This window comes from Lagopus muta, chromosome 5 (genome assembly GCF_023343835.1).
Source record: "Lagopus muta isolate bLagMut1 chromosome 5, bLagMut1 primary, whole genome shotgun sequence".
NCBI classification, from domain to species: domain Eukaryota; kingdom Metazoa; phylum Chordata; class Aves; order Galliformes; family Phasianidae; genus Lagopus; species Lagopus muta.
Genome location: NC_064437.1, coordinates 13,275,896 through 13,294,415, shown reverse-complemented (window position 1 = coordinate 13,294,415; position 18,520 = coordinate 13,275,896). Strand labels below are relative to the sequence as shown.

Here is an 18,520-nt window from a genome sequence, read left to right as displayed (position 1 = left end):
CACCTCCCTCTGCTCTTTCTTCTCTATCACTCCTTGTGCCACAGTAGTAGTGAAGCCAGAATCCTGACACGTACATGTAGGCCATAGCCTACATAGATACTCAGCATATCACCCTGAAACCAAAGCTACATAATCAACCAATATTTAGCTGTTTTCCTCAGAAAAATTACATACCACCACCACGCTTAATTACTTAAAATGACATTCACATAACAGCCCTTTTCACTGTGTTTATCATTTGAATACATGGCAGTCCATTTCCTCATCGAGCATGTCAGACAAGGAGGCTGGCCTTAAATAGAGGGGAAAAAATAGTAGGGACTTATACATGAGCAGGTCACCATTTGCAGATGTCAGTAGGTCAGTAACATTTTTTTTCCCTCCATGTTACATAAACAGAAGTGCTTCAGTGTTATTTTTTTTCCAAACAGTTATTTACATAAAAAAGAACTTCTGCATAAACAGAAGTGAGCATCTATTTTTACCAATTGGAAAATACTTTGGAGAAGCGGAAACTCAGAATTTATACACTTTCATCATTTACTTTTCCAACTAAACTATTCCATCCTTTTCCATCTCATTTTGGAGACCCAGATTTAATCTATTTTAGGTCGACACATTAACACTTTTTGTTTCCATGTTTACTGCCTATCCTCTGAGAGCAGATTCACTCTCAGCTCGCTTACTGATCGCAGTATACTCATAACTGAAAGCAGAGATATGTGCAAATGCTGATTTTCATCATGCTAACACTGGTGTTAAACATTTCAAATAAGGCCTATTTTCAATTGAAATAACTGTGCTATCCTAAATCTATCAATGAACCAGAAATCTGGAACAAAATTATCATCAATTACCATATTGCAACATTTTAAAATGAGTATTTAACCACAGGGATAATAATTGCTTTGAAAAATAATGCATTGCTTAAAAAAAAAAGTCAATTCACTCACACTGTGCTATTGCCGAGTTCTCCCTTTTATTAGCAAACACAACACGAATTTATTAGCCAACAATCACGAAAAGTTTTAGTCCATACGAATGCATATTGTCAACTGTTCACTAATTCAGAAATTAAAGCTAGTGACATCCAGCATTCTTATACTAACACATCATAATTGAAACTAAACACAATTTTATACTGTTTACGACTGTATGGACCATTCTGAGACACCATGCAAAATTAAATGACAAATGACAAAAAGCTCTATAATTTGAAATTTAATCTGTGCAGCCACATCTGCTCAGTTCAAAATTTAAATTAAAAAAAAAAATTAAATTGAATTTAAATCACAATTTTCAACAAGGTTTCTCTTTCTGCTGAACTTGTAGATTTATTTCGAAACTAAAGGAAGTAATTTAGCAGTATACATTGGAGCGAGGGCTTGCTAAAACAAGTCACGTGTGCTTTAACAGAACAGGACCAGTCGAATTCTCCTGCCAGTCGCACAGCCCACGAAACCATTCCTCACTTCCCTATGCAGATAAAATTTCTTATTCTTCACATTAATAGCTTATGATAATGAATTGTAAAATTGCCCCTGGAATGCATTTCAGATTGCATTCAATTACATACACGGAAGTTCTTCAACTGCCTTGCACCCTAAAAAGAGAAAATCTGTAAAATAAACAACACAAAAGAAGTCCTACTTACTTGATTTGTCCCATAGGACAGCAAGTTCAGAGAAGTGATGGCTCTCATTTTCCAGAGCCACTCTCAGTTCATGCGCACTGCCCTTGGAATGCCTATGGAAAAGGCGGTTAGCGAAACCTTCCAGTCTCTGCAGCGCGGTGGCTGTCCCCGTGCACTGGGCACAAGGTACCTCCTTCTGAGCTGCCATCAATGCACACTGGCAATTTTCAGAAAGTCAACACAGAAAATATCTGAAAGGACGAGTCACAAGCACTAAGAGCTACGCATGTGTCTAACTTCCTGTATGCAGTGTTTTCTAACCACTGCTCTGTTCTACTTCCTGTTAAGAAAAGCTCTATCATGTAGTGTTTTATACTGTTAAAATGTCTCTTTTCCTGATAATTAAAAAGAATTTCTGTAAGAAAACACCAGCAACAACTGCTGTAGCTTCTTTGCATTACTTTTTAACGCATCACCTATTTCACACTACAAAGTATTTTATACAAAAATACCATAAACAACTTGCTTAGAAGCAAAGATCAGAAGCTAGATATGTATACATATTTTAACTTACCACAGCCACACCTGAAAAAAGTGACTATTTTGCAGTCCATCCCATTTAGGAAGATGGAGTACTAGCACCAGTACTGCAAACACAACCACCTGTAATCTAACCACTAACAATCTGAAGTTTTCAGCTAATTTTCTAAGCAATGGTGTTGCCTTGCAAAATCTATTGAAGAAATTATTATCATTGAAAATATCTCTCTCTACTTAGACCAAAATAATTTTGAAGTTGAATTCTATTGTAACATATAAACAAGTATGCATTAGCATGGAAGCTGGTCTTGATGATCTCTAGAGTTCCCCTACAGTTACCCTTTCAACTCCTATAATTCTGTGATATTTGCCCATATGGGGCACTACCTACTTCAAAAATTAACCTAATTACTTAAATTTTTTTAGTAATAAGCTACCAGAACACATCACATTGACAGGCCCTTACCTACTAGCTCATTCTCTCTCCCAGCCCTGAAAGCAGCTGGAAGGAGTACCAAAGTCATAGTCACTGCCTCCTTGCATTACTTATGTTGAAGTGCATATCTTGTGACATTACATATGGAGGATTTTTCATACACAAGAAATCTGAATATTTTCAACTGTAGAGTAAGACTAGAAAGCATCATTCTTGTTGGCTCAGAACAGTGGGGAGATAAATTGAAAGTGGCATGACATGTTATATTAATATTTAAATTACGTAATTTTGTACACTTACAATGACTAATACTAAATATTTGTGTTTGTGAAAATGGAAATATACATTGGGCAGGTTTCCCAGTGTATCTTCAGAACAGATAGGATGTGGTTTCTTAAAATTTTAGGACATTTCTTAAATAAGATTGAAGTAGCTTTTCACAATATCTCCTCTCTTATAGATAACATGTGCTGACAATATCTCTCTTATTTTTCACCACGATATTTCTCACTAAATAGTTTTCAAGTATCAGCTGATACCCATACTTGAACATTACATAACTATTTCATAACAGCTCATGTTTTCAGATAGGACAACAAAGCCATTTATAACAATGATGAAAATTATCCTGGTGCTGCAACTTCCACTGGACCCTAGGCCACCACAGGTCCTTGTCTACCTTAAGCTTTCCTGGCTTTTCCCTGTTTTGTCTCAGGATCAGCACCAATTTTAACAATGCTTCCCAGGCTCCAGGCTAAACTACCAGAAAAAAAGAATTAGCAATGACCAGGGGGATTAGTCCGCCCCACTGAGGGCACAAATAGGCAGAATGACATATAATATTGCAAGTAGTGATATAAGCTGGCATAGCATTACTCTAAGAAATATTTACATCAACACGCCTGTGTTCACCCTCCTGGTGAACGTTCTTAAGTGCAGAGTTTTGCATTTGGGCCAGAGGAATCCCAGGCATTCACACAGACTGGAAGGAGCAGTCCTTGAGAGCAGCCCTGCGGAGAAGGTCCTGGGGATCTTGATAGATGAAAAACTGAACAGAAGCCAGCAGTGTGCTGTTGTGGTTCAGAAGGCAAATGGTATCCCAGGCTCCATCAGAAGAGGGGTGGCCAGCAGGGACAGGGAAGTGATTGACCCCCTCTACTCTGCTCTTGTGAGGCTCCATCTCGAATACTGCGTCCAGGTCCAGAGCCCCCAGTACAAAAAAGACAGGGAGTTGTTGGAGAGAGTCCAGAGGAGGGCCACGAAGATGATCAGGGGACTGGAGCACCTCCCCTGTGAAGACAGGCTGAAGGAGCTGGGCTTGCTCAGCCTGGAGAAAAGAAGGCTGCGGGGTGACTTCATTGGAGCCTTTCAGTACTTAAAGGGAGCCTACAGAGGGGAGGGGAATCAACTCTTTGAAAGGGTTGATAACTGCAGGACAAGGGGAAATGGTTTTAAGTTGAGGGAGGGATGTCAGGGGAAAATTCTTTACAGAGATAGTGGTGAGGTACTCCAACAGGCTGCCCAGAGTGGTTGTGGATGCCCCATTCCTGGAGGTGCTCAAGGCCAGATTGGATGGGGCCCTGGGCAGCCTGGTGTAGTATTAAATGGGGAGGTTGGTGGCCCTGCATGTGGCAGGGGGGTTGGAGATTCATGGTCCTTGAGGTCTGTTCCAACCCTGGCCATTCTGTGATTCTGTGATTCTGTTCTAGGGCTGAAAAGAGCCCCTGTGGAAATGTCCAGCCATGCTCCCCAAGAAGCTCACAGCAAGTCTCTGCATATCCAGGGGATCTTTCCAAGAGACTTCTTTATTTCTCTCACCTTTCCTATTTTCTTCAGTAAATCAAGCCACCTGTCATGGAGGTGTGTTCATTTTGTCTTTTTCATCTCTCCTGGTTGTGTGCCTTTTTTTCATAGTGCTGTAGCTGTATCTTTCACACAGTAGTTTCCCTGATCACAGAAAAGGTAACTTAGAAAATTCACATCACTTCACATTATGTATGTCACAAGTCTCCCAGCCCTCTGGCATCAAATGAAGATATGCGAGAGCTGCCTGAGAGCATCTCTGCCCGCTGAAGTTCAGCGTTTTGAATGCCCCCAAATGGCTAACCTGGGAATGTGAATGAGAGACCAAAAACAGAGCAGAAATCACAATCCTCTGAGACACAGTAGTGAGCTGGTTTAGGTGAAACAGGTTATCAACAAGGGATTATTAAAAGATACATAAGAGAAAACCTGGATTTGCCAGAATTTTAAAATCTCACTTCTCCTTGCAGCCAAAATTAATGCTGACATATTAAGAACAGCAGAAATGGTATTTTCACTTCTCTCTAGCCGCTACATCTTGGCAATATTTTGAAACATGTTTTTTAAGAAAGATTCAGCTACAAATATAAACGTTATGTGTGTAAATTATGGTACTATGATAAATGTTTCAATAAAACTTCTCAAGGTACCCTCCCAACACAAGAGTCGTCATAGAAACAGATTGCAGTGCTGTAATGTGAAAAACACAACATAATCATTTACACTTTTCCTGATGGCTAACCCATAAAGCCAGTGTGTGCTTCCCAGCAGGTGACCCCCAGAGTACATATTTCAGCCAGAGGTAAAAGAGTGCAGCAGTAAAATCCAGCCAGACTTCCAGATTCTCACTGAAAATGAGTCTACAATAATGTAATTAGATGGACTACTTCTTTTTAATAATCTCTGATACCATATCATTCCTCAGTTTCTAGGAAGCCAATCCACTCTACCAATCAAGCCTTAAAATTAACCGTTAAGGAAGAGTACCCTTCTTTCCTCCAAGAACTTAGAAATGGAGGAGTAACACCATTATATGTACATTCTGGCTTTAATTGAATACAGAAAAACACATTATAATTAAAAAATGTTTAATATGTTCCCCAAGTAAAGTTACTGTGAAATGTCTGAACTTCAAGGTAGTACAAAATGGAATAATATTAAACACTATAGCACAACTAAAGCCTTCAAGATGTCTCTATTTTAGTCCTGAGAACCAATGCCACAGAACTGAAACTCCCTCACACTGTATCAGAACTGGAAGACCTTCCCATCGTTGCTGATTATGAATATCTTAGAATCAAAAACACACAGGAATTTTTAAGACAGAGACCCTGACAAGGTCATGAAAGACAGGTCTATTATGTAAAAGAAATTTCAGATCACTTGCAACTAATATTTAGGTCTTAATTCTAATACTGCAATTTAATGTTTTCCTGGTTATCTACAAAACTTAGTCCACTTGCCTGTTTAAGCATGCTCTACTACCTCTTAAGAAAATATCATGTAAAATTAATCACTCTTCTTTTCAGCACTGGCCTTCATCCACAAGTAAAAAAGACATATTGTGACATATTTAGTTCGTTCGTAATTATGGAAAAATAATTTAAAGAAACCTCATTAATGAATAGTAATGACTTTTTTCCTCTAGATGTTAAGGACAGTTTATTTATTTGCTTACAAAACAGTTTGCTTGATAAAGTATATCTTTCACTTTACGCATCAGTTACTTCTACCACTCAAAGTCCAACTTTATTATTAACAAGAATGAACAGTTAGTGAGGGCTCCTCCACTTATAAGACCTTGTGGATTTTGCTGAATCTTGCATCTCTCCCACTGATCTATAGATTAAGTTGATAGAACCAACATAAAAAGATAAAATATTTCATGGTCTTATTTTGAACTTCAAAATACAGGATTTTATATTTATTGAATAGCTCTACAATTAGTTAAAGGACATGTAGTAAAGAAAGAAAGTGGAGTGTTTTGTGGTATAAACATGAGGAAATACGTATGATCTTTTTCCAGTTGTTGTATAAAGCTTAAAAGAAAAGGAAATAAAACAAAGTACAAAAGTAGTCATTCAGTAGCTAAAAAATTACAAGAATTTTATCAGAAATTGTGCCATTAAATGCAATTCATACTAGCTCCTGCCAGGCATTCATCTTTCAAAAAAGAATTATGGGTAGAAAAGAGGCAGAATAAAGGCTTCCTGAAAAAGCAGATGTAGTTTGATTTTCACTGTACATCCAGTGCTATGTCACTAGCTTGCATTTCTTTTTAAAACGCATGAAAGGAAGTGCACTATTTGCTAATATCTTACAGATTTAATGGCTTTCCACTTTGAAACAGAGATTTTTCAAAGTGTGTATCAGCAAAATAAACACAACTGATAACTGTTGAACAAACCTGAAAATTCACCCATGCAGTCTTAATGTAGGTTCACATGCACATTTTTTCTAAAAAAAAATAATTAACCCCCTATTAGAAAGTCCCTCTGTAAGCAGGATCAAAGCTGGGACTGCAGCACTTCTATAAATAGGACTGTCAAGAGGAAGTTGTTGCTATGGAAATGCTGGTCATATTTCTATTTTGACTCAGTAGATCTCTACTGGCATCTACTGTACACAAACTTAATTGCAGCAGACATCTTTTACTTTCACTAGGAAGCATAAATTAAGGGTTACATGGACAACCAATATCATTTTCTCTTTTTCCATGACAATACAAAAGGAAGAAGAACAACAAACAACAAACTAAACGCAAAGAGAAGGAAAAAGAAAAAAAAGAAGTCAAACACTACCTGTGTTTAACGTCTTATTTTTATAGGTAAGATACAAATTGTCCCTCTGTCAGTTTTCTTGTCAAAATTCGACAAATTCATCATCCAAGTCAACAGGATTTTCCTCTTGTATATACCGTAGCAGCAGATCAAGCTTCCTCCTTTTTACCAGCACATATCTGTGGCATTTTGAAGTCAAATACCTTGTAGTCATAATTCCCAATCTAGTCCTCTTTAAGTAGAGGACAGAACTCTCTCATCACAAGTCAAATCTTCCACAAAACTGACCAATTTGCTGAAACAGATGGCCATGAGTGACAAAGGGCATCATATTCCTCCCTTTCTAACATGGCTCCTTGCTCTCATGACAGCTTCCTTTGAGATGATGTGGTCATTGGTGCTTGTGGTCTGCACCCATCAGTAGCAGCCACATTTCTAGGCAGTGTCAGAATATGAATAAAAATTACACAACAACTTTGAAATTGAACTTCAGTAATCTCTGTTTCATCTTTGACATATTTGCTTTTATGTAAGTACAAGAAATCTTATGAATGAACTTGCAGAAACCTTATTAGTAAGCCAGCTTATTAGTAAAATAAAGTTCCTGAATTAGAAGAAAGACTAAAAATGTGGACATTTTACTACACATTTGAACAAGTTGAAGGAAAAACTTATTGACTCAATTCTGAGGGATCTCAATTTGAAACAACAGTTTTAAATATCAGCCTCTCAAACAACCAGAAACAGCTCCAGAAGCCTAGAATTAGCCACTTCTTTGCAACCCAAGATATACACTCGTGTTTGAAGTCTCCTGTTCAGGACAAATTAAAAATTATGTGCTTCAGTCAAGAGTGTAAAGAGTGCGTAAGGTAACAACTAATGATTAAACCTGAGAGATCTAGGGAGGGTTATGTTTTGAGCTCATTCTTGGTGCGGGGCACTGGAAGAAACAGAGAGAAGGGACAGTAGTAACATGCTTACCAGGGCTAATGTCTTGTAGATTAAAATTCTTGACATGGTAACAACTACATTCTACTAATCATATACTGTACTCTAACCATTATCCCTGTCTTCTACTGCACTAGAGGAACTACAATTATTTTAATATCTCTTTCAGGAAGTTTATCTGCATTTTAGATCATTCTCTAAAGGAAAACAAAACAAACCAACAAAGAACCCCAGAGATTCCATTTCGAGCTAAGTACTTACAGTTATTTAATCAGGAGGAAAAGCACTTTTGCATAAAGTAAAAGAGTACCAAATGCAAATTAGAACACAGTGGTGGCCTTCATAAAGCATGGTCTAAAATACAAAACTTTTTGACACATTATGTGGAGAGACAAACACCTCTACTTGTATTAGAAACAGACCCTGTATTCCTCTGCCTGGCAGCTATCCTGCAGACACCACTGCATAGCATTCTGGCTCCTCCTCTCCCACTAGCTTGCTCTATGTCAGATATCCTACAGGAGAGGAGAAATACTGAACCAGTATACCTCTACCACTAACCTCCACATCAGCTGAATTGAACAACCAGCATTACAGTCCCTATAAGTAGAGGGGATGCTGCTGGACACTATGTAAGAGGCCGCAGAACATGCAAGAAGATATATCAAAGATTGTTAAATGTTCTCAACACATTATTGTGTTAATACAGTAGAATCCTAGTTGCAAGAACATGCGTTAACACACAGACATAACAAATATAGCTCAGAGACCAGGATTTCTCTGTATATTTAAATTACTAATAACTGGGCTTGTGAAATTTCATGCATGTCTGCATTTAAGTGCAGAATCAAATGTTCTTTGCTGAAATAGAATCAAACCAAGTGTAAAGAATCGAAATTGGGTTACTAAGCAATAAATTTTAGAAGTACTCAATCATTCGGTTGTTGTATAAACAATTAAACAACTGATTTTTGAGAAGGTAAATATAATCCTCACCATCAACTAACTACAGGCTACTTTTATTAGTGAGGCAGCAAAAAAGCACGCAGATATTTTGTTCCAACTGTGACACATATTCATTTATAAATCATAATTTATAACCAATTGGCTTTATGAAAGGTGAATCTATTTATTAGTAGTCTAAATATAGCCCTAAATAGCATCTGTATTTGAATACAACAGAAATCAATTACCATCCAAAAATAATTAATTATAAAGAAACATTCTCTGTTGATGTTCACAAAATGTTCCGGCTACCAGTAAGAAAATAGGCATTTTATTTCTCAGTAATCACTATCCTTTCTGTAACAACGGTCAAAAGAACTGAAGTTTAAACAAGTATCTTGAAATTGAGGTAACTTTTTATTGTAAGATGTAACTGCTGGTAGGAGAAACAGCCTGGTGACCTTTCACTTTTATACTTACTAAGAATGAAAGAAATAGACTGCAACAAAAACCTGTTTAAAGCATAGGAAGACAAAAGGCACTATTCAAGATGGAAATTTTATATGACAAAGTGTATACCTGTTTCTTTCTGTAGTTTTGTCAAGATGCTGTTTTGCTTGTTCTTTACAGAAAATTTAGAGTACATAATAAAATTTCAAGAATAATAATTAAGAATTCATAAAACAACACAGAATTTGGAAAAAATCTTTAGAAGTGAATACGAATAAAATGCACCATTACTTGTAATTCTCTTCCCCAAAATCAAGCAACCTATACTGCATTTCAGCTGATCTGACAGAAGGTAAAATAGACTTCCTTAAAACAGTATCCTTGAGAAGCCACAGCCTTGCAATTATATTTTTATTCTCTTGTAAAATTAGATGCAGGAATATGCAGCGATTGTATTTATCTTTAAGAAAAAAGGAGCAAGCAATAATTAAGAATGCATCCTGCAAATCACTTAATCTCATGCTGCGATAGGCCAGTAAGAACAGCTTCTTGCAGTAGCACATCTCACACTATCGACCCAACTCAATGTTCTACTAAAAAGGAAACGTACTTTTCTACATCTGTTATTCAAAGAATTACCCAAACTAATATTCCAGCAAAATTTGACCCTGCAGTTATCCTTCCCTTTGCCCTCTAAGCTGGTGAACTTTCCTAAAGGTAAAGAATTGTTCATGGCATAGATCCAATCTACTTGATATTGAGTAATATTAGCTATAAAGCTCACTCTATGACTTTTTTCCCCACTAGTTTCTATTCTTGATATTTATAGAAATATGATGCTTACAGCAATAGAAGTAATCTCAAATTTTGCACAATTTTAACCCCATTCTCATCCTAGTCTCAAAAGCCAAGAGACCTAGATGATGAGAAACTATTTGTGATAGATCCAAGACCTAACAATTCTAAGACAAAAATCTTTGAGAGCCTTGGTCTGGCCTTCTAAAGATTAATTACAAAATAAGCTTATTAAGTTATGATTACGTATGAAAATTAAGCAAGTAAATCCAGTAACTGGTCAATAGCAAGTATTCTATTTGTTCTTAGAAGATACCACTGGCATTTCATTTTTTTTTTCTCCTGATCAACAGAACTCTTGATAAGAAAAAAAAAAAAATGACACTGCAGATCGAACACAGGAAACACATGGGTCAGAATGTGCTAATTGTGGCAAATTATAGATGCTTAAGTATTTTCATCCTTAAATGAAAGATCTCTGCCAAAAAGACTGGAGCTGCAGAAATGTGCATGCCTGAAATAACCAACAGCTTCAGTGCACACCTCAACTGCGGACTGCATTCTGACACAAGCAACAAAGAATTCACCTAAACAGGCCTTTAGCAACGTGGGGGATTCCTGCTAATAACCGTGTATGCTATTCTTAACCTTGCAATGATACAGCCTTCCTATCCATGCTGCTGCTCACATCACCACAATAACAAAAAATACTGTTTTGTATATCCCTATTTTGAATAGGCAAGATCTATCTTACAATAACATCACAAGGGCTCTTCAGTTTCTGGGGAGCAAAATCCCTCTCATTTAGAAGACCAGGAAGACTTATTATCTTGAATTTATCATCTTATTTGTATCATTTTGAGTAAAAAGTAACTAAAATTTTTTCACTAGCCAGAGGCTACTTTTCTTCCTCCTGGAAAAACAAACATGTTTCACCTAGAGGCAGTCTCAGCTGCTCATAACACTTCCTAACAACCTCAACACAGAGTGGTTATTTCTGGGAGTCACATGGCACGTGGGAAGTTTCTGGTTTTCTTCCAGTTCCACTCAAGTTAAACTCTACTCAAGAAAGGTGCCAAATGAAGTACTAGTTGCAATACATTGCATACATTTTTAAATTTATTTTCACAATAAGATTCGCATTCCTTAAGTCTTGGGCAGTAAAAATCAGAGGAAGTACAGTACCATAGAGTAACTCATTTAAGTGAACTATCAAAGTAATGGAGTTATTTACTGAGCAATTGCACTTACTGAGCCCTCTTTCTCACCCTTCTTATTATGATAGAAGAAACAAAACTTAACTAATGCAGAAACGAAAACCAAAATGAATAATTATCCTGAAGTGAACTGCTTATGTGTTTAAGTAAATAACACATCCTCCACACTTCTGTCCATTTGCCTCTGTAGAGAAAACATTCTCAGAAGAAAAATATCAACAGATTAATCAGGCAAATTATGTATTATTTTAACTTTTGGAAACACTGCTGGTCCCTACTGAAAATTTGTGAAAGGTTAACAATGCTAATATCTTGTCTAATGCATCTGTGTGTATTTCCTAGGGGATTTCTGAGCAAACAGAATGTCAAATATGTGCAAGTTTTGAAGACAAATGGCTTTGGGACCTCAAGCTGAATGTGCTCTTAAGTTCTACTCAGCTTGGAATATACATTTGAATGACCTTTTCAAGTAAGTCTTACCTCAAACGCAACCCTTATTATATTCATGAAAGTAAAAATAATACTTCAGTGTACCAAATACAATTTCTTTCAGAACTTTTCAGAGATTTTTACATTTCCTTTCTTTCTTTAGTTGAAATGAGACAAATATTAGAAGCTTCATTAGACATCCAGATTGTGCTGACAGCTTAGAAACTGGTCCCTTTGATCGTTCTGGAGATTCACTCGTCAGAACTAGTAGATCAACTATAGTTTCTTATTATTTTTAGGTAAACGTTTATTAAGACCTCCAACCATGAGCTGATTAACATCAAAATAAATATAATTGTAGTCCATACTACATTAACTGTGACTGCTTCAGTAACACTCAACTATGCCCAACACCAGCCCTCAGCCCAGTCTGTACGCAGCGTCAGCCCCTTTGAAGTTCCAAAACAATAAAGATATACCACGTGGCTTTTAAGCTCTGAAGGTATCTTATCTTCTAGCTTTATGGAGGATAACACCTCTCACAAACTCTGGGAACTGAGTAGCATATTCCACTCTCTTAACTGAAAAGTTAAATTAATAGATCAGATTCAATAACATTATCAAAAGCGTATCATTAATGTCCATTACCATCCTTCCCTGAAACCATACATTTAAAATTGTATACAGTTAATTCTGGGAAACAACAGATTAATGAGCAAAGCAAACTTGGCAATTTTTTCAAAACAAAACACAGAGCACCGAATATGATTCCACCTTCTCTTATGCTTGCTGCACAAGCATGCACTTGCATGTAACTTAAGTTACTCCGTAACACTCCACCCAGCCTACACAGAAAAGACAAGTCCAACCTAAAATAAGCTCATCTTACTCTTTAATTAAAAGAGCTTCAACTAGAACTGCAGAGCTTTATAGGTCACTGGAAAATTTGCAGCCTGGTAGCTACTCACATTAGAACAGTTTTTCTTCTTTCCCCCCAGGAAAAGAATAGATACCTACATATTCTCCCCAAGAAAAAGGCAAGAAAAGCTGATATCCTGAGTACAAATATTGTTCTACTTAAAGCAACCAGCTCAGCAAATACAGATAAGAAAAGATTATTTTCAGTAGTTTCAAACAAACCCATAACACTAGCAGTACTGATAAGATGCTAGAAGACACCTAGAACAGATATGAAAATAACAAGGCAACAAACCCAGAGTGAATCTTTACATTTTTTCCTTGCCTACAAATTCTTCTCAATGCTATCAAACAACAGAGATCACACCTCTTTGTAATTTCCAGTGTAAGATTCTGAGCACCAAGTTATGAGCAACACTACATACGAATACACGTGAAGCACTGCCTTTGAAAACCGGAATGTATTTTTGTCATTTGGACAGCTTTCATTTAACTTGCTTGTTTCATTCCCTCAAGGGAGTGAATGCACATCTAGAGACAAGAGGGCAGAACCACACGACAGCCACACCCCAGTGGAAAGACGAGAGGTCGCACAGTCACACCCTGCACAGAGCACAGTGGGGTCAGGCTCACGTGTCCCTTCTTCCTCTCCCTAGAGCAATTTGATTGCAAAGTGATGCTTTTTGATAGAACTTTGCCCCACATATTCAAATATTTTTCATTTCAGTTGAGCAGTCTGACTGCTCAACATGCTGGAATTTCTACCATGTATTTCTCTGTTTTCATAAATTTATAACTGAAATTTAAAATAGCTGGCAGCCTGAAAAATTAAGGTTGAAGCAGGGAAAAATTCAAATACATTTCACTTGCTTTTATTTAAATAAAAAATGACCTGGTGTTTGATATGCTCAAATCAGCATTCTCAAATTCAAACGCGGTTGTTAAAAAATAAAAAAACAACAACAATAATAATAATATAAAAGCCACATTCAGCAAGGTCTGTTTTTTTTTTGTCCTAAACCAAATAGATCCAAATTCAGGGCCTCACGAAATAACATGTTGATTAAAACACTGAAATAGGTCTTATGAAAATGTAAGAGCGAGACACACACTAGTAACACACAGATCAGTTACTGGTGCAACTGGCTGAAATAGGAAAGTTAAAGAAAACTGTGCTGTTCTCTCTGCTCACAAGTAACCAGCAAGCTCTTAACACACAGCATCAAGTAAAAGTATTTTCCTATTCTGTGCCATTAACTGCCAACCTCAGGAACAAACACAATACAAACTGAGGGAACATACAGTATTAGAGTATACCAGAATATCTCTGCCACAGTGAAAATTTTGCAACAGAACAGTAAAAAATGAAGAAGATACCAAGTACCAACTACAGCTTCAAACAAACACAAACAAAAAAACAACCAACAAAACAAACCAAACAAACCCAGCCCCAAAACAGAACGTGACAAAAAGCAGAAGATGCTGTACAGACAAGTCCAAGAGTGCAGCCAAAGCTCCTCCATACACGTAAAAAGTCTGTCCTACACTGGTCATGGAGAAGGTGAAAGAATACCCAACCTATCCCTGTCATAATTTTTCAGTCCCTGAACTTAAAATGCTCCATGCCTATATACAATTCATCTGTACTTTTGTCTTAGACAATAATTTTAGAAGGCTGTAGCCCAAGACTGACACAATACAATCTCATTATCTCAGCTCTTTTCATTCCAGTTCATAGACCAAATTTAGTTACTGACTGCCAACTGTGCATAAATGAAAGACAAAACACCCACTTGAATATTTCCAATATTCTTGTTACTTCAGACTTAGCAGCAACTGGCTCAGGATATGAATACAGACGCACCTTGGGCACACATCAAACACTCATTCTTAAGCCTTTTTTGCTGCCCTTCTTAATTTCTACCTGGTGATGTTAAGGATACTGGTTGAGATACTTAAGTTACAAAACCGATCGCAACACCACTAGCATGTTGACCTCTAGGTGATATTAAAAAATGTTTTCTGACCTTGAGGTGCACTCTCTCAAGCTGTATCTGAGATTTCACACAGAATAAAAACCTGCATAGCATGAATACTATTTGGCACATAAACTGAGAAATGAAAATACCCAGTCAGTTGAGGATTGTGTTTGTCATTCCTGGATCCCAAATGATGAGATAGTTTGGATTGAAAAGAGCATTAGTGCTACTTTCTCATATTTTTTAAATGCTGGTATCTTCTCTGCAGTGCAGCCTGTTGGTGGCATTTTTGTCCTTGTGACTGACTGAATTACTACAAATGATAATTACACAGATTTATGCTGGTAAACTGCTCAAACTATGATTCGTGTATAAAACAACTGCATACTCAGATGCAACCATGGAACCAACCATCCCAGTAACACCTCATCTGGTCTCCTCAGATTCATCTGTCTTTAGAGCTGCCTTCAACCTAGAAAAAGCTAAAATCCCTTTATTCAGTTTTGTGACAATAATTTGGCGAGGTGCTATCCTGCTAGAAAAGTCCTAACAGTACAATTGGACTTGCATAGTGAAGAGAAAAAAGAAATTCCAATTGACCATTATAAAACAAATACTAACTTTCACATAACTTTTGAGTTGTTTTTCCCCAACTCTGGTTACGGAGTAAGAAGGGCGAAGATTTTCCTCTCCATCGGTCAATCTATTTTTCATAGAGATATTTGAGACATTTAATACACTTCGCAAAAGTTATACACAAAGCGAAACAATTATTTATTTGATGTTGATCTACATTTACCAAGAAAACATTTACATGACAAAATAGCATAATACAATTCTGAGCTTGTAGCATACAACACACATCTCATTTTCCTTTACAGTATCAGAACATTCTCAAGACTGAAATGAAGAGTGGCTCTCCCTGGCATTCTCATTTTTAAAGAGGATTTGCACAATTCACTCTAGTTTTATTTCAGCTTTTTATGATTAATAAACATAAAAGCCTTGAAACGTAGCCAGAAAGACCAACGGATAATACACAATCCCATTAGGAGGCACTTTACCCAGAAATACATAGGAAACCTGCTCTGCAACAGAAGCCAAAGTTTGCAAAGTACTTTCCCAGAGTCCATTTAGACTTAAAAATAGATAAGCAGTATTATGATACAGCAGTCACATGTGGTACATTTGATCTATTTTGAGCTAAAATTAATAAGCACTCCAAGAACGTGAAGTAAATTGATATACTAATTGCCATAAAAATAAGGTATAGCTTTCTCTGTGAAACAGACTTGCCAATTCAAATGCATGATAGGTGAAAAACGAGCATACACATTTGTTTAAGGTACCAGAAGTGTTACTACAAACCTCTGATAATTATTAAAGGACACATTGTGTATTTCTATAGGCCTATGTCTGCTAAAAAGCTAATTCCTTAATAAATACTTGCAGTTAGTTGCCAGTTCTCAGATAAAAGGGGCTTAATAGCTTCAACTAATTTTTAAAAGTAAAGATTTTTCCTAGAAGACTTACTTTCCCCACCAGCAATTCAGAAATGGTTAAAAGCAGCAGGACTGCTAAGCCTGATTGCATTGCCTCTGCCTTGTTTTTCTGGAACATCACGACGGACAAGTAAGGATTTAGACAATCACATGATTCCCAAGTTTAACAGCCCAGATTTTCAGTACATTGAGCCTACATACAAAGATAGAAAGTACTGTGGTTTGACCTCAGTTAAGAGCCAAATCGTATCTACGAACACTTTTAATCACCAGACAGATTTCTGTTATTCTTACAAAACGCAGAAGGATGCGCTTTCAATGGAGATTCAACAAAAGAATGTTCTAATGTTTTTGGTGAGCAAAAGCTTACCACTAGAATCTACTATCTTACCACAAGCCTACATTTTCCTTGAGGTAGTAGCTATACAAACCAAAGTCAGATTTGCCAAATTTTTAGTGCCTTTCTTCAAATTGAGCATAAAAATACACAAGCTATGAGCACTGCCCTTGGAAAAGGTTCCCTATGACATCTTAGCTTCACTGTATATTCAATAAACAATAAGCAGAAATTCAGTCATCTTCAGATACAGTGAACTAACCAACTATCAACTCAGTTGTCAAATTATTTACAAATACATGTAACTGACAAGCAAAAGAAAGGCTGAATTACAATTGTTCTACTATCCTCTCCTTCTTTTACATATTTGTTAAAACAATGTATTCCTTTTTCTACAGATCATACCTCATGCAGTACAGCATACTGAGCTACTCTGGCAATTGTTCACGACTATGCACTGAAGGAAATTTTTCTGTAAGACTCTGTAGTGGAAAGTGGAAAGACAGACAGCTCTAGGTAGCTGCAGAACACTGATGGTGAAGACTCTTGAATGCTCCCTTGCAAAGCCAAAGCTCTCTCTGCTCCATGGCAAGTTCCTTAGACCATGTTATTTTCAGTTGGATCTACTACTGCTTTTCTATCCCCAGTACGATGACCAAAAAGTATGTGGTGTCTGTTCCACAAAGAAGAGCGAGCATTTGTAACTGCCACAGAAAGCAGCATCAAAATGCTTCAGAAGATTTCATGTAGTACATTCTCTGAGAAACTGGGGCTCCCTAAATAACAGGAAACATCTCTCTGTATCTCAGTCCTGTTAGTAAAACAGAAACTATTTAAAGAGACAGTGTAAGGGTATTGTAAGAATATTTCCACAGCATCTATATTCTAAAATGATTTCTGCAAAAACTCATAAGGAGAATAATAATGTGCAGTAAAGAAGGCAGATGTATACATACGCACAGAAAGCAATAAGGAAAAAAACTTGCTCACTGAGTACTACTTAATGTCTTATGCAGCAAAATCAGCAAAATCCTTTGGAAGGATAAGGTTTTGGGAGAAGAAACATAGGACATGGTAATTTTTTGCTTATAATACCATAAACGCAAGGGAGCTGAAACGCTGTTCATTCGGGTAATTTAGCTCTGCTCATCCTGTCCTTTTAAAACTGATCTTGCAACATTAGCAATTTTTCCTCTTTTTGGTTACAGAATCTTAAGCTTTTTAGAAAAGAAACCTAAGAGTCAACTATCAACTTGTGGCATCACCTAGATCAAAAGGTCACTCATGAGAAGATCCCTCCCTTGAACCTGTTACATTGGCTGTTAAGGAAGGTGTCTCTGGAAGTGACAGACTTTTAGACTGTTTTTCTGTATGGAGAAATTCAATGACACTCCTTTGCTTCATACACACTTCCATGTCAGACATCATTCTGTCTGACTGCCCCTCTGCTGCCATCTGTCACACAGCAACAAGACATAATGGGATATTGGTGGGAAGGCTCAACCTCTACTGCTGCACCACTACCATCTGCCTCTGACACTGTGAGCCAACATAATTAAAGAGGAGGCATTACTTTCAGAGCAGCCCTCATAATATGAAGTTGTAGCATTCTAGCTTAGGAACTCCATAACATCAAAACACTTAATATTTCAAGGCTACCTAAACATTATGGTTTATAACACAATGGATGAAATTGGTGCGCTATCACAGAGAATCATTTTCTAGCTCCACCATGTGATTATAACTGTAAAAATATAAGCGAGGAGGAAACAATGATGTACTTTATTCTCTGTGTTGAATTGCTTTGC

At 37.0% G+C, this 18,520-nt stretch overlaps 1 protein-coding gene across 2 annotated transcripts in view; it reads right to left on the bottom strand.

Moving 5' to 3' along the window:
• Window positions 1-18,520, bottom strand: part of PRKACB (protein kinase cAMP-activated catalytic subunit beta) — a 67,230-nt gene that overhangs the window by 32,272 nt on the left and 16,438 nt on the right. Inside the window, exon 1 of one of the 2 annotated variants that reach the window (XM_048946970.1) lies at window positions 1,655-1,921. The exons of the other annotated variant lie outside the window; for it this stretch is intronic. Coding sequence (XP_048802927.1) covers window positions 1,655-1,841 — 187 coding nt within the window. The 5' untranslated portion in view covers window positions 1,842-1,921. Of the gene's footprint in view, window positions 1-1,654; window positions 1,922-18,520 lie in introns of those variants that run through there. 2 annotated transcript variants of the gene reach the window in all.